Genomic DNA, 17,734 nt, shown 5'->3' on the forward strand with positions numbered 1-17,734 from the left:
CTAGGGAGTTTGGTCAAGTCTAGAGACCCCTGGGGGCCATACAGGCCTGAGAATATAATAAAACCTGTTGCCACTGAGTCCATTCCGACTCCTAGCGACCCTATAGGACAGACTACAACTGCCCTGAAGAGTTCCCTAGGCTGTAATCTTTAAGGAGCAGATTGCCAGGTCTTTTCTCCTGTGGAGCCACTGGGTGGGTTCCAACCTTCAACTTTTCAGTTAACAGTGGTGCTACTGTGGCTTCTTGAGAGAAGGTAATGTTGTTGTTGTTAGGTGCTTTGGAGTGATACGACTCATAGCAACCCTATGTACAACAGAATGAAACACTGCCCAGTCCTGCACCATCCTCACAATGGTTATGCTTAGGCCCATTGTTGAAGCTACTGTGTCAGTCCATCTCGTTGAAGATCTTCCTCTTTTTTGCTGATCCTCTACCTTACCAAGCATGATGTCCTTCTCTAGGAGCTGGTCCCTCCTCATAACGTGTCCAAAGTACAACAGACAAATTCTAGCCATCGTTGCTGCTAAGCACCATTCTGGCTGTACTTCTTCCAAGACAGATTTGTTCGTTCTTCTGGCAGGCCATGGTATAGTCACTATTCTTCCTCAACACCATAATTCAAAGGCATCAATTCCTCTTCAGTCTTCCTTATTCATTGTTGAGTTTTCGCATGCATATGAGGTGATTGAAAATACCTTGGCTCAAGTCAGTCACACCTTAGTCTTCAAAGTAACCTCTTTGCTTTTTAACACTTTAAAGAGGTCTTTTGCAGCAGATTTGCCCAGTGCAATACGTTGTTTGATTTTTTGACTGCTGCTTCCATGGGTGTTGATTGTGGATCCAAGTAAAATGAAATCCTTGACAACTTTAGTCTTTTCTCCATTTATCATGATGTTGCTTATTGGTCCAGTTGTGAGGATTTTTGTTTTCTTTTTGCTCAGGTGTAATCCATACTGAAGGCTGTAGTCTTTGATTTTCAGCAGTAAGTGCTTCAAGTCCTCTTCACTTTCAGTAAGTAAGGTTGTGTCCTCTGCATATCGCAGGTTGTTAATGAGTCTTCCTCCAATCCTGATGCCCCGTTTTTCTTCATATAGTCCAGCTTCTCGGATTATTTGCTCAGCATACAGATTGAATAAGTAAGGTGAAGGATACAACCCAGATGCAAACCTTTCCTGATTTTAAACCACTCAGTATCCCCTTGTTCTGCTTGTACGACTGTCTCTTGGTCTATGTATAGGTTCCTCATCAGCACAATTAAGTATTCTGGAATTCTCATTCTTCACAATGTTACTCATAATTTGTTATGATCCACACAGTTGAATGCGTTTGCATAGTCGGTAAAACACAGTTAAACATCTTTGTGGTATTCTCTGCTTTCACCCAAGACCCATCTGACATCAGCAATGATATCCCTGGTTCCACATCCTATTCTGAATCCGGCTTGAACTTCTGGCAGTTCCCTGTCAATGTACTGCTGCAATTGCTTTTGAATGATCTTCAGCAGAATTTTACTTGTGTGTGACATTAATGGTATTATTTGGTAATTTCCACATTCTTTTGGATTACCTTTCTTTGGAATGAGTACAAATATGGATCTCTTCTAGTCGCTTGGCCAGGAAGCTGTTTTCCAAATTTCTTGTCATAGATGAGTGAGCCTCTCCAGCACTGCATACTTTTCGTGAAACATCTCAGTTGGTATTCTTTCAATTCCTGGAGACTTTTTTTTCCACCATTCCCTTCAGTGCAGCTTGTACCTCTTCCTTCAGTACCATCGTTTCTTGATCACATGCTACTTCCTGAAATGGTTGAACATCGACCAGCTCTTTTTGGTACAGTGACTCTGTGTATTCCTTCCATCTTCTCTTGATTCTTCCTGCGTCATTCAGTATTTTCCCTGTAGAATCCTTCAATAGTGCAGCTTGAATTATTTCTTCAGTTCTTTCAGCTTGAGGAATGCCAAGCATGTTCTTTCCTTTTGATTTTCTAACTCCAGGTCTTTGCACATTTCATTATAATACTTTACTTTGTCTTGAGCTGCTCTTTGAAATCATCTGTTCAGCTCTTTTACTTCATCATTTCTTCCATTAGCTTTAGCTACTCTTCGTTCCAGAGCAAGTTTCAGAGAGTCTTCTGACTTCCATTTTGGTCTTTTCTTTCATGTCTTTTTAATGACCTTTTGCTTTCTTCATGTATGACGTCCTTTATGTCATTCCACAGCTAGTCTGGTCTTCGATCATTAATGTTCATTGTGTCAAATCTATTCTTGAGATGGTCTCTAAATTCAGATGGGATGTATGAGGTCGTATGTTGGCTCTGGTGGACTTGCGCTAATTTCTTTCAGCTTCAACTTGAACTTCCATAGGAGCAAGTAAAGATCTATTCTGCAGTTGGCCCCTGGCCTTGTTCTGATTGATGATACTGAGCTTCTCCATCATCTCTTTCCACAGATGTAGTCGATTTGATTCTTGTGTACTCATCTGGTGTGGTCTGTGTGAATAGTCGCCATTTATGTTGTTAAAACAGGTATTTGCAATGAAGAAGTCATTGGTCTTGCAAAATTCTATCATGTGATCTCTGGCCTCATTTCTATCACCAAGGCTGTTTTTTCCACCTACTGATCCTTCTTTGTTTCCAACTTTTGCATTCCAGTCACCAGTAATTATCAATGCATCTTGATTGCATGTTTGATTAATTTCAGACTGCAGAAGTTGGTGAAAGTTGTCTATTTCCTCATCTTTGGCATTAGTGGTTGGTGCTTAAATTTGAATAATGGTCATATTAATTGGTCTTCCTTGTAGGTGTATGGATATTATCCCCTCACTGACTGCATTGTACTTCAGGATTGATCTTGAAATGTTCTTTTTGAGCGTGAGTGTGATGCCATTCCTCTTCAATTTGTCATTGCTGGCATAGTAGACCATATGATTGTCCAATTCAGAATGGTCAATACAGGTCCATTTCAGCTCACTAACACGTAGGATATCGATCTTTATTTGGTCCCTTTCACTTTTGACGACTTCCAGTTTTCCTAGATTCATACTTTATACATTCCATGTTCCAATTATTAACGAATGTTAGCAGCTGTTTCTTCTCATTTTGAGTCAAGTCATCTCAGCAAATGAAGGTCCCGAAAGTGTCCATCCACGTCGTTAAGGTCAACTCTACTTTGAAGAGGCAGCTCTTCCCCAGTTGTATTTAGAGTGCCTTCCAACCCGAGGGACTCATCTTCCGGCACTATATCAGACAATATTCTGCTGCTATTCATAGGTTTTCATGGGTCTGTTTTTCCAGAAGTAGACCACCAGGTCCTTCTTCCTAGTCTGTCTTAGTCTGTAAGCTCCACTAAAACCTGTCCACCATGGGGTGACCCTGCTGGTATTTGAAATACCGGTGGCAAAGTTTCCAGCGTCACAGCAACATACAAGCCACCACAGTACAACAGTCTGACAGAGGATCTGACAGATGTGTAGGGTAATACTGATGGCCATTTCAGAGCTTGTCTTTTTTTAGTTTTTGTTCAAGTCACTGCAGCAGAATATTACCAGATTTGGAGTCTTCAGGTTAAGAGAAGGTGGAAATTTGAATGACAATTGGGGTTTGCTGGAAACATACAATTGGCACTTAAGTTAGTTTCTTCCCTGCCCTGCTGTCCCCTTAAAAGCTCAGTTTTGGACAAAGGAAGTATGGAAAATGAACATTCAGACACATTGGGAATACCAGATGTGGGCAGGAGCAGGGTCAGGTGTTGGCACTTTTGCTTTGGTTCCCAGTTGTGCCTGATGACAGGAAGAGGGCCCAAGGCTTCTCCCTGGTGCGGTATTAGCATCGATGGGGTTAGAGAGGTAATGTTTGTATCAAGTATTGTGCACTGTGATGAACATGAATCTCTGCTGTTATCAGCAGATAAAGGGTATGACACACTATCTCATGACTGCACCTAAGTTGTTGCATCCGTTGTGAATTTATGCCACCACAGAGAAAGTATTTAAAGTTATAGAAGGCCAATTCAAATCCAAATCATTAATTAGAAGAATACAGAGGAATATAAATAATATAAAAGTTACCCATTACCCAGAAACTTTTGGTGTCCTCTATTTCCTTCCAGTCTGTCTAATTACGCTTACATTTACCTTTCTTCCCAATTTACATAACTAAGACCAAATTATATTTTTAGTTTTATATCTTCCTTCTTTTAACTTAATACATATATATCCATGACATTACAATGATTTTTTTTAATTAACACCTTCATTAATATCCCACCATGGACATGACAGAATCTGTGAACTTGGCCTTAGATTATGGCTTTGACATATGTGAAGGTTTCTAGAAAGAGAACTGAAGGTCAGAAGTGCTTGTGTTTGAGACTTGTATGCATGTTTGTAGGTGGCTTGATTTATCACCTTTTATGTTAAGATTTCATGTTATTCTGAACATGCTCCTTCTCTTCAAGAGTATAAAAATATTCAACCACCTTTTCTTGTTTCATTTTGTGATTGAATTTATCATATGGAATTATTTTCAAATTATAAAATAATACATACAAGCCCATACAACAAAGCAGCAGTACAGAGATGTAGGCAAAGACTAATAACACTTTTTCTGATTTCTTGCCCAAGAAATAATTAAAGTGAACAGTCGTGTGTTTCCATCCCCACTTGCTCTGTGCTCACAAACAAGTATTCAGATACATGTTTTCCTGCATTTCTGGTTTGGCAAAAATAGGACCATATTATAAACATTGCTATTCAATATTTTCACTTGTTATTAGAAACACACAAAATAAATGTGAGGGTCCATCAAATAAATACTCAAGTTTTTTTGTGTGGACATATTTATTCACTGGAGTCCTTGGGTGGTGCAAACGATTAAAACTCTTGGCTGTTAACTCAAAGGCTGAAGGTTCAAGTCTACCCGCAGGCACTTTAATTCCAAAAATAAGTCATTAAAAACCCTGTGGAGCTCAGTTCTACTACGATACACATGGGGTTACGATGAGTCGGAATTGAACGGAGGGCAACTGGAGTATTTGCTCATTGACAAAAAGCCTATATTTATGTAACATTGTTTTAAAATCCATTGTTTTAGGCTCACCATCATGGATACCCTATCAGAAGCCAATGGCACATTTGCCTTAAACCTACTGAAAAAGCTGGGGGAAAACAACTCAAAAAATATGTTTATTTCACCCATGAGCATCTCCTCTGCCCTGGCCATGGTCTTCATGGGTGCAAAGGGAAACACTGCTACCCAGATATCCCAGGTAATGAAAGCCATTTTAAGGCAACTGTAAATGCTCTTAAGTTGTCAGCTGAGCAGGTCTTTCAATTTCTAATTCCAAAGACATTGCTCTTAGCAGATAACTTTGCTAGTGTCGCAGGGATGTGAAGGGAGAGTTGTCAGGATAGAAGTTGTCTCCACTGCTAGACGACCCTGTGGTGACTCCGGGGGCCTTTCCTGTGGATGCTGCTGATCTGTTAGGAGTAGAGTGTTAGACTTTTACTCAGATGATTTATCACCACATTGTGATGATACATGAGTTTGTAAGTAGACATAAAGACTTATGTCAAAGTTGATTCATGTGATATTGCAGGATTTATGCACTTAAAAGAAATATCTGCTCTCCTCACAGCCACACGTATATCCAACATACAATGGTGAGACTGGGAGGGAGGACTGTAATGGACACGCCCATTCACAAAGGGCAGGAGTGTGGGCTGGTGTGTGGGAGGCATGTAGCAGTCATTGAACAACCCCAAACGAACAAACAGACAAACCAAACCCATTGCTGTTGAGTAGATTCCAACTCATAGCGACCCTATTAGACAGAGTAGAACTGCCCCATCGGGTTTCCAAAGCTGTAGTCTGGAGATTTAGCAGTAGTTAAGCGCTTGGTTTAACTACTTAAAGGTCGGCGATTTGAACCCACCAGGGACTCCACGGGAAAAAAGACCTGACAGTGTGCTTCTGTAAAGATTACAATAGCTTTGGAAACACTATGGGGCAGTTCTACTCTGTCCTGTAGAATCGCAATGAGTCAGAATCGATTCCACAACAATGGTTTGTACTTTATCTTACACAGCTAAAACAAGTCAATTGACACTAGGTACATTCTTCCTGTAAATCTCCTTAGCCCGATCCATGAGTTCACTGGGGAAATTTTCTATTTTTCCTGTTACTTCTGGTGACAGCCTCACTAGTTCTTGTGCTAATACATGACATGGGTCCCCATTTCTCCAGCCTCCGTAGTAATGTCCTCACTGTACTTCCAGCCTCCAAAAGCAGTTGCCAGACTACTTTCCTTTCAACCTTTGCCAGCCACTTTGTTCCCAAGACAATGCCATATGTGTTAGATTTTTATTATGGGAGAACTCCACTTCTAAGTACTGTTGCTATATGTATTACCTTTTTGTGCACAACAAACATCCCAAAACTTTGTGGCTTAAAATAACAATGATTGATTTTTTTTTTAGATTCTGTGGGCTTGACTAGGAGCCCTGGTAGTGCAGTGGTTAAGCACTAAGAGTTCGAACCCACCATGTTGCTCAGTGGGAGAAAGATGTGGCAGTCTGCTTCTGTAAAGATTTATAGCCTTGGAAACGCTTTGGGGCAGTTCTGCTCTGTCCTATAGGGTCGCTATGAGTTGGAATCGATTCGATGGCAGTATGTTTGGTTTTGGTGCATTGACTGGGCGGTTCTTCTGTTCCATATGGGTCAGCTGGGGTCATTCATCTGATGGTTTGGCTGGAGGGTACAAGGAGGCTTCTCTCACAAGTAGGGGCCTTGGTGCTGGCTATAGGCTTGGTACTGGCTTCCCCTACAACCAGCTCTCTCTATGTGGTGTCACGTCCTCCAGGGCCTTTCCACCTGGCCCCTCCAGCAGGACAGCTTGGACTTGTTACACCATGACCACCAGATCATAGAAGAGTGAGAATGGAAGCTGCCGGGCCTTTTAAGGACTAGGTCTGCCACAGCTTAGCTTCTGCTTCATTTTGATGATCAAAGCAGGTTTCAGGGTCAGCCCAGATCCAAGGGGAGGGGAAAGAGACTCTACCTTTTGATGTCAGGAGTGGATGTATAAGCAAAAATGGAGGGCAGGTTGGCACCCATGTTTGCAGACAGAGTACCCCAAGTAGTGAGAATAAATACCCTAGTCATTCTGTTAGGGTGTGAGACAGGGCATTTCTATTTATACCAACACTTAGAAGCCCTAGTGGCATAGTGGTTGAAGTGCTCTGTTGCAAATCGAAAGACTGGCAGTTCGCAGTCACCAGATGCTCCTACGGAGAAAGATGCAACAATCTGCTTCCATAAAGATTTACATCCTTGGAAACCCTAGGGGGCAGTTATACACTGTCCTGTAGGGTCGCTATGAGTCGGAATGGACTCAACAGTGAAGTGTAGTGGGTTTTAGAAGATTCTGGCTTCCTGCAGGTTATGGTTATTGGAAGGCCTTAGAAGAGTTACAGGAAGGGGAACTGGCTGACTTTGGAGACACTTTCCATCTTTAATGGGATTAATCAATGTTCAAGCTGTAGTATGACTGCAAAGTTCATAGTGTTGAGTTTAGTGTGGCACCCATTTCTTGAAGTCAGGGAGTACTGAAGATGTGTGTGTCCATTGTTTTTGATTGCAGGCACTTTCTTTCAATAAAGTCAGAGGCGGAGGTGGAGATGTTCACCAAGGTATCCAGTCACTTCTCACTGAAGTTAACAAATCCGGCTCTCAGTACTTGCTTAGAACTGCCAACAGGCTCTTTGGAGAAAAGAGTTATGAATTCCTTTCAGTAAATCATACTTATTGTTTTTCACTAAGGAAATAAAGATAACAAGGTGGTGGGGAGGAAGGGATCATGTGGTATAGAACCAAGAGGAGAGTGTGGGCTGTGACGTCACACACTTGACACCAATTCAGGTCTCCATTCATGAACCACATTCAACTCCTTCAGCTGTTTCAGTTTAGTCATCTGTAAAATGGGCCTTATAACAAATACTGTCCAAGTTTATGTGAAACTTAAATGAGATAATATTTACAAAAGAAATAACATGGAGCATAGTGCAATTTGAGATGAATTGGCTAAAACAACAAAGTGGGCATAGTGAATATTTCTAGTCACTGTTTTGTAAAATTGAAGTTTTTTTGTGCTTTGTGAGACTTGCTCAACTTTTTACACATTTAAATATTTTGATTGATTTTTCAAACAAAATTTTATTTTATTTGTTTTAGTTTAGTTTTGGCTAATTATACAGTCTGTATTTGTTTGAGAATGCTTTTATAATTTTTTATTTTAAAAATACTACTCAAGTAATCTGTGGGTATATTCTTGCTGTATATAAATATACATAATGCAGACAAAAAAGAATCCTCATCAGCCTCTTTCCCACACACCATCAATCCCCTCCCCAGTCTTTTATGGATTTGATGTGTATCCTCATGCACATACAGAATTTTTTTCATGAAGTTTTTTCCACATAATGGAAATCATAATATCATACTTTGTTCCATTAGGCTGTATGCCTTTTTCTTATAGATGTATAAGGATTGTTGTATGTTTGGAATATCTGTGCTATTTTGCCATATTTTTTATTGTTTTTCAAACATGTTTCAGACTCTAAATTGTTTCAAAACAACTTGGTATAAAGTGACTACAGTCAACCATAGGTGAAATATTGGTAAGATTTGCATACCATAGTGTGATTTTTACAACTTATTTTACTTGTTTTTATCTGTCTTGTCTACTTGGTAGGTTATCATCTTTTTTATAAGCCTTCTATATAAAAAAAATAATAAAACTTCCAACAAACACAAAGGATGGGCTGATTTTCTTTTACTTTCACTGTATTTTTCTTCATTTTTGGTGGTTATTTTCAGAATTGGTACTTAAAATGTGATTTGATATTGGAGTAGAAAAAAAAGAGATTATACATGTTGGTGAATTATTTCTCATTAATTTAGTGTCCCCAAAATCCAGTAGCATTAGCTGTATATGATTAAATGTTACTCAATTTTGATTACTGATTGCTGTAAAATAATAACTTAAATAGCATACAATTATTTTCAAATGTGCTTAAAAGTTGTAAATAATCACCCAAGGGTGCAACAAGCTATCAATATGTGAGTGACCACTTTGCTTTCAGATTATTTTCTTAAAATGAGAGATTTAAAAAGTTTTCAAAAGCAATGATAAAGAACCAGAGCCAGGAAAATTAGAAAAGTGTGAAGTATATAAAGATGAAATGACATGATGCAGTAGACCACTTAGTACAAAGCCTGGAACATACTGACGGTTCAACAATGTTACATACAAATGTAATAATAGTAGTTTATTTGGTCCTTAAAGTAACCTTATGAGGTGTAGATACTGGTGCATCCTCGTTTTACAGTAGAGAACATGGAGACTAACCAAGGTTACACAGCTAGTAAATTGCAGAATTTGTGTTGATAAGTACTGTGTCATATTGCTTCTCTATGCTATTGCTAGGTTTTTGCTAGGTACTGTCGAGTCGGTTTCGACTCATAGCAACCCCATGTACAACAGAATGAAACTCTGTCTGGTTCTGCGCCATCCTCACAATCATTGTTATGCTCAAGCCCATTGTTGCAGCCCCTGTGTCAGTCCACCTTGTTAAGGATCTTCCTCTTTTTTGCTGAACGTCTACTTTACCAAGCATGATGTCCTTTCTCTAGGGACTGATACCTCCTGATAACATGTCCAAAGGCTTTGGTGAAAAACAAGGCTACAGAAATTGACAGAAAACCAACTGAGATGTTTCAACAAATGGACGTTCACTTGTCTATGCCAAGAAATTTGGAAGACAGCTACCTGGCCAACTGACTGGAAAAGATCCATATTTATGCCTATTCCCAAGAAAGGTGATCCAACTGAATGCAGAAATTATCGAGCAATATCATTAATATCACACACAAGAAAATTTGCTGAAGATCATTCAAAAGCAGCTGGAGCAGTATATCTACAGGGAATTGCCAGAAATTCAAGCTACATTCAGAAGAGGACATGGAACCAGGGATATCATAGTTGATATCAGATGGATCCTGGCTGAGAGCAGAGAATACCAGAAAGATGTTTACCTGTGTTTTATTGATTATGCAAAGGCATTTGTCTGTGTGGATCATAATAAATTATAGATAACATTTTGAAGAATGGGAATTCCAGAACACTTAATTGTGCTCATGAGGATCCTGTTCATAGATCAAGAAGCCATCACTCAAACAGAACAAGGGGATACTGAGTGGTTTAAAGTCAGGAAAGGTGTGCGCCAGGGTTGTATCCTTTCACCATACCTATTCAGTCTGCTTGCTGAGCAAATAATCCGAGAAACTGGACTATATGAAGAAGAACGGGGTATCAGGATTGGAGGGAGACTCATTAACAACCTGTGGTGTGCAGATGACACAACCTTACTTGCTCAAAGAGAACTTGAAGCACTTATTGATGAAGATCAAAGACTACAACCTTCAGTATGGATTACATCGCAACATAAAGAAAAAATTCTCACAACTGGACCAATAAGCAACATCATGATAAACAGAGAAAATATTGAAATCGTCAAGGATATCATTTTGCTTGGATCCACAGGCAACGTCCAAGGAAGCAGCAGTCAGGAAATCAAATGGCATCTTGCATTGGACAAGTCTGCTGCAAAAGACCTGTTTAAAGTGTTAAAAAGCAAAAACGTCAGTTTTAGGACTAAGGTGCACCTGACCCAAGCCTTGGCATTTTCAGTCGCTTCATATAGATGGGAAAACTGGACAATAAATAAGGAAGACCGAAGAATTGTTACCTTTGAATTATTGTGTTGTGGAAGAATATTGAATATACCATGGACTTCCAAAAGAATGAACAAATCTGTCTTGGAAGAAGTACAGCCAGAACGCTCCTTAGAAGCAAGGATGGCTAGACTATGTCTCACATACTTTGGACATACCATCAGGAAGGATCAGTCCCTGGAGAAGGACATCATGCTTGGTAAAGTACAGGGTCAGCAAAAAAGAGGAAGACCTTCAACAAGATGGATTGACACAGTGGCTCAACAATGGGCTGAAACATAGCAACAGTTGTGAGGATGGCACAGGACTGGGCAGTGTTTCGTTTTGTTGTACATAGGGTTGCTATGAGTTGGAACTGACTCGATGGCACCTAACAAACACAACATCCTTACAGAACATTCAGGTGTGTGTTGCTGAACTAGAATTACATATTGTCCCATGCTGTTATGGAACAACAGGCCCTAGTTTACAGGCTGTTGTTCTGAAATGCAGAGGGAGCTGGGCCATCTCTGTTCTCCCTCAACGAAAGCAGCAGGTTTTCCCAGGATACTGTAGTTTCAGCTTCTCAGTGTCTTTTCCTGATCTCATGGAAGCACAGCTCCTCCCTCAAAGGACCCAGCAGTTCATGAAGATTAGTTGATATTCAGACCACTATTTCATTTAGTGTATAAGCTACGATTAAATTAAGCTGAAAACTAGGAATGTGGAGTTCAGATTAATTGCTTGTGTTTATTTGGAAATTATATGTGTAAATCATGTAATAATCAATGTTCTGATTTATCACAATGAAGAAGTAAGCTACTGGTGGACTGTGTTTGTAGCTGTGCACTGATGTTGCTCCGTCTACCCTAGTCTTTTAGAGATTCTTGCCGCACATTCTACCAGGCTGAGATGGAAGAGCTCAACTTTGCTAATGCTGCAGAGGAGTCCAGAAACCACATAAACACCTGGATAGCCGATAAGACAGAAGGTGAAAACACATTTTTATTCTTTTTAAATATTTTAATCATCTTATTTTTAGTTCCTTCACAAGACAGTCAGATGTGAACAGGAGTGCTTTTATTCTGTAAGTAACTGCGTAAACTTTAAAAATTGTTTCTAACATATTGTCAAGGTATGACTTTTTGTCTAGCTGTTCCTTGCTCTCATCAAATATCCGTGGTTTTTCTCAGCATTCGGTAGACGTCCTCCATAACATTCCATGCTTTGGTATAGTTTTTTTTTTTTTTTTTTTCCATAGTCCTAGCTTCTTGGTTTTTTTTTTTGTATAGTTTTTTTTTTTTTTTTTTCCATATAGTCTTTCTTTTCACCAATTGCATAAAGGAAAGTTGGCACTGCTGAGGGGTTTGGGCTGTCCTCCTGCAGCAGTACCCGTGTTCCACAGCATGTCCACGCAGTCTTGCAGATGCTCACCAAGCCTTTGTCTACCTTCTGTTCTTAATTTAAACTGTTCTTTACACTTGCTACAACCTCTCCCACTTTTGACCATCCTTTCAGTTCCTTTCCTTAAGTCATAGGCACCAGTCATTGCTTTCTATCTCATGTGCTAGCAATTCATCCTGCTCCTATTAATATCTATTGTTCATTTCATGTGTTTTATTCAAATTGTGATATTTTTCTTACCAGATCTCGACACTCTACTTCAGGTAGTTGTTGCTCTTGTTTTAAGGACATACATCCCTTTACCTGGTTATATTCTGGAGAGCAGTGAAATCCTTTCATCTGTGTTCCTGACTACTGTATTAATTGCCATGTGTTGCCATAACAAATTTCCACAAATTGGTAACTTAAAAGTACAAAAATTTATTCTCTCACAGTCCTGGAGGTGAGAAGTCTGAAATCAATGTGTTAGTAGGGTCATTCCCTCTCAGGAGGCTCTAAGGGAAAGTTCTTCCTTGTCACTTGTAGCTTCTAGTAGCCACAGGCGTCCTTGGCTTGTGTCAGCATAACTACAGTTTCTGCCTTCATGTTCATGGGACCATCTTCTCTTTGTGTCTATCTGTCTGTGTCTGTACTTTTCTTTTTATGAGGACACTGATCATTAGATTAGTCCCCACCCTACTTCAGTATGACCTCATGTTAACTTAGTATATCTGCAAAGACTGTATTTACAAAGAAGGTCATTTTCACAGATACTGGGTGCTAGGATTTGAACATATATTTTTAGGGAACACAATTTAACTGATACAACTACTAAAGGTATTTAATTATCATTCCTAATGCATGAATCTGGAAACCATTTCAGCTAACTGGTTCTTTAATTCTTCTTTACAGGTAAAATTACAGAGGTGCTGTATTCGGGGTCAGTGGATTCGCTGACTAAGCTGATTCTCGTCAGTGCCATCTACTTCAAAGGAAATTGGCACAAGCACTTTAACAAAGAGCATACCAAGGAAATACCCTTTAAAATCAGCAAGGTGAATATTTTTCAATAACAATAGAGATTTTTGGAAACAGTTTCTGTGTTCACATTGGGTTCAAAACATGCAAGAGGGTCAGTCTCAAGTAACTTTTACTTAACATTGCCCTTGGGTAGCCCGGTAGCTCAGCACCAAGCCTGGGGCCTTTCTCTTATCCTTTTCCTAAGTTATGTCTCACCAAAGGTGGCTGCATACACGTAGCCTCCTGTTCTGACTCCGTATGATGGCTAAGGTTGTGTGTCCACTTGGGTGAGCCATGATCCTCAGTGGTTTGGCAGTTAAGATGTAGTTTGGCAGTTATGTAATGATATAATTTGGCAGTTTTGTAATGATGTAATCAACTCTATGATAAAATCTGCTATGAGCAGCCAATCAGTTGAAAGGGAGTTTCCTTGGGGTGTAGCCTGCCTCCAGTATATAGATGGATCTTCCAGCAAAGCTCTTGCTCTGGATCCTGCATCAAGCTTATCATAATCTGACCTCCAGTTCTTGGGACTTAAGATAGCAGCTTACCTGCCAGTCTTGGGATTCATCAACTTCTGTAGCCTGTGAGCTAGTGGCCTGCTGTCTTACCTGCTGATCATGGGTTCATCAGCCCATGCAGGTACTTGAGTCTGGAGAAGCCTCCAGCTTGATGCCTGACCCACGGACTCGGGACTTACCAGCCTTTACAACCGTGTGAACCATTTCCTTGAGATAAATCTCTCTATGTGTATATGTGTATATCTATATATACGCTTCACTAGTTTTGTGTCTCTAGAGAACCCAGCCTAAGACATTTGGCACCGAGAGTAGTTCTAGAGAAACAAGGTTGTAAGGATGACTTTTCTAAATTCATTTTCAAGTCTGGTTAGTCTTAAAGATATTGATGACTCTGCTTCCAGTATTAAAGAGAGCCCTACTAATCCATGGCATGATGTGGCAATAGAAAAATGCAAAATATCACCACTAATAGATCAAGTATTGGTGAGAGGCAAGGCTCTAGGTGATTGCCTGTTTGATACTTTTCTACAATATTGTCAGAATGAGAAGTATACAGAAGCTGGTTGCTTGGTCGTACTTGGGCTAGAAAGTTCTGAAAGTAAGAGATGAACTCAGGGCTTCAGAGTCACAGCTCAAATGCCACATAAATGACCTCAAAATTGCCACTTGTGCCATGAGAGAAAGCCTTATTTCTTACAGTAACAGAGCTGATAGACCCAAACTCAGAGTCGAATTGTAAAAGTGGCTGAATTACAATGCTAATTGAATTTCCAACCTTGAAAGGTGTCTGAAGTTAAAGTGAGGTTGTTGACTGGAAAGAAATGATATCCTGAGACTTGGGATAGGGGCATATGGGCAGATAATCAGAGAGCTGAGGAAATTGAGTCCGTAAATTCCATAGAATCACTCCTGCCAACAGAACCAGCCCTCTCACTTCCATCTGAAGAGATTACTCCATCTTTGTCTGCTAAGCCACCCTCCCCAGTAAAACTGTTAGCCCTCCATCCCTATCTGATGAGATTAACCCAGCTGTGTCTGAAGAGCCTTTGTCTGAGTCATCCCCTGAGGAGAGGGCTAAGTCATTGCCTGCAGCAGATGCCTTACAAGACATTGATGAATGTTCTCAGAGCACATCTCTACCACCCATTTTTGCTTCTAGACCTATTACTAGCTTTAAGTTCCAGTGAGCCCCAAAAGGTGAAGTACAAAGTATGACCCAGGAGGAAGCACGCTATACTCCAAAACAACTGCTTGAATTTTCTAATATATACAAACAGAAACCTGGGGAATATGTGTGGGAATGGCTATTAAGGGTGTGGGATAATGGTGCAAGGAACATAAAGTTGGCTCAGTTTGAGTTTATTGATCGGGGCTCACCAAGCACAGATTCTTCATTCAGTGTTTCAGCTCAAGGGTTACGAAATGCTCTAATAGTTTATTTGGTTGGTTCGATAAAGCATGGATTACGTGGTGACCTACACTAAATCAAGCTGAAGTACCAGACCTGCCTTGGTATGCTGTAGAAGAAGGTATCCAATGGCTTAGGGAAATTGGCATGTTAAAGTGGATTTATCAGGTTAGACCCACAGGCCCAAATATGGAGAGCCCAGAGGACACACCTTTTACTACAATGGTGAGGAAAAAATTTGTGAAGGGAACTCTAGCATCCTTGAAGACTGCTGTGATTGTTATTTTATGTAGGTCAGATTTGACAGTGGGAACTGCCCTAACTGAATTAAGACACCTAACTACAAAGGGGCTGATTGGACCCCATAGTGGTAGGGGTCAAGTGGTGGCACTGAATTGACAAAGACAGGGTGGGTATAGTTACTGTAAGGGACAGTGGAGTCAAAGCAATAATCCGAATCGTCTGACTCATACGGACTTATGGCATTGGCTACTTAGTCATGGTGTCCCTAGGAGTAAAATAGATGGGAAATCTACTAAATATTTACTTGATCTGTACAAGCGGAAGAATTATAGGTCAAGTGGGTGGCAGTCTAACTTGAAATGCCAGAATAGAGAGTCATGGCCCCTTAATTCCCAGACATGAGCCAGTTTACACACTCATAATCCCTTAAATGAAGGGGAGGCTGTGTCCCCTTGAGGAAGGGGAAAGTCCCAGTGGACTTTCAGAAATTTATACAGTTAATCTTTCTCCCAGCCTTCCCCAAAGGGATCTATGCTATGGCCTTTTATAAGAGTGATTGTTCACTGGGGAAAAGGAAATAATCAAACTTTTTGGAGATTACTGGACAACAGCTCTGAACTGACAATAATTACAGGAGACCCAAAACATCACTGCAGCAGACCAGTCAGAGTGGGGACATATGGAGGTCAGGTTATTAATGGAGTCTTAGCCCAAGTTCATCTCACAGTAGGTCCAGTGGGTCTCTGAACCCATCCTCTACTGATATCCCCCGTTCCAGAATGCCCAATTGGAACAGACATACTCAGCAACTGGAAGAACTCCCACATTGGATCCCTAACATGTGGAGTAAGGGCTATTATGGTAAGAAAGGTTAGTAAGTGGAAGCCATTAGAACTGCCCCCACGTAGTAAAATAGTAAACCAAAAGCAGCACTCCATTCCCAAGGGATTGCAGAGATTACTGCCACTATCAAGGACTTGAAGGATGCAGGGGTAGTGATTACCACCACGTCTCCATTCAACTCACCTATTTGCCCTGTGCCAAAAATAGATGGATCTTGGAAAATGACTGTGGGTTATCGAAAACTTACCCAGGTGGTGACTCCAATTGCAGCTGCTGTTCCAAATGTGGTTTCATTGTTTGAGCAAATTAATACATCTCCTGGTAGCTGGTATGCACCTGTTGATCAGGTTAATGCCTTCTTCTCCATACCCGTTTTGAAGTACCATCAGAAGCAGTTTGCCTTCAGCTGGCAAGGCTAGCAATACACCTTCAGTGTCCTACCTCAAAGCTGTATCAACTCTCCAGCCCTATGACCTAATTTAGTCTTCAGAGACCTTGTTTACCTTTCCCTTCCACAAGATGTCACACTGGTCAATTACGTTGATGACATTATGCTGATTGGACATACTAAGGAAGAAGTTTCAGTGACTCTAGACTTATTGGTAAGACATTTGCATGCTACCCCAAACCCACTGCCATCGAGTTGATTCTAAGTCGTAGTGACCTATAGGGTTTTCATGGCTGTAAATCTCTGTGGAATTAAACTGCCACATCTTTCACTCGCAGAGCCACTGGTGGTTTCAAACTGCTGACCTTTCAGTTAGCAGTTGATTGCTTTAAACACTGTGCCACCAGGGCTCCTTATTTGCATGCCAGGGGGTGGGAAATTAACCTGACAAAAATTCAGGTGCCTTCCACCTCAGTGAAATTTCTAGGTGTCTGTTGGTGTAGGGCTTGTTGAGATATTCCTTCTAAAGTGAAGGATAAGTTGTTGCATCTGGCCCCTCCTATAACTAAAAAGGAGAAACAATGCCTGGTGGGTGCCTTTGGATTTTGGAAGCAGCATATCCCTCATTTGGGTACTCAAAAAGCTACTAGTTTTGAGTGGGGCCCAGAACAAGAGAAGGCTTTGCAACAGGATCAGGCTACCGTGCAAACTGCTCTGTCACTTGGGTCCTATGATCTGGCTGATCCAATGGTGCTTGAAGTGTCAGTGGCAGATAGAGATGCTGTTTGGAGTCTTTGGCAGGCCCCTATTGGGGAATCACAGCACAGACCCTTAGGATTTTGGAGCAAAGCCCTGCCATCCTCGGCAGATAACTACTCTCCTTATGAGAAACAGCTTTTGGCTTGTTACCGGGCCTTAGTAGAGACTGAACACTTAACCAGGGGCCACCAAGTCATCATGCAGCCTGAGCTGCCCACCATAAACTGGGTGTTGTGTGACCCACAGAGTCATATAGTTGGACATGCCCAGCAGCACTCCATCATTAAATGGAAGTAGTATATACAAGAACGGGCCCAAGCAGAACCTGAAGGCACAAGTAAGTTGCATGTGAAAGTGGCTCAAATGCCCATGGCTGCAGCTATGGCCTCATGGGGACTCCC

The 17,734-nt window shown here is 40.8% G+C and overlaps 1 protein-coding gene across 1 annotated transcript in view; it reads left to right on the top strand.

Annotated features, from left to right (window-relative positions):
* Positions 1–17,734, top strand: part of LOC101356473 (serpin B6-like) — a 42,172-nt gene that overhangs the window by 17,661 nt on the left and 6,777 nt on the right. The window contains exons 4-7 of the mRNA XM_012556364.2: positions 5,090–5,264; positions 7,638–7,787; positions 11,642–11,759; positions 13,064–13,206. Coding sequence (XP_012411818.1) covers positions 5,100–5,264; positions 7,638–7,787; positions 11,642–11,759; positions 13,064–13,206 — 576 coding nt within the window. The 5' untranslated portion in view covers positions 5,090–5,099. The remainder of the gene's footprint in view (positions 1–5,089; positions 5,265–7,637; positions 7,788–11,641; positions 11,760–13,063; positions 13,207–17,734) is intronic.

Source organism: Trichechus manatus, unplaced genomic scaffold (assembly GCF_000243295.1).
Source record: "Trichechus manatus latirostris isolate Lorelei unplaced genomic scaffold, TriManLat1.0 scaffold00063, whole genome shotgun sequence".
NCBI classification, from domain to species: Eukaryota; Metazoa; Chordata; class Mammalia; order Sirenia; family Trichechidae; genus Trichechus; species Trichechus manatus.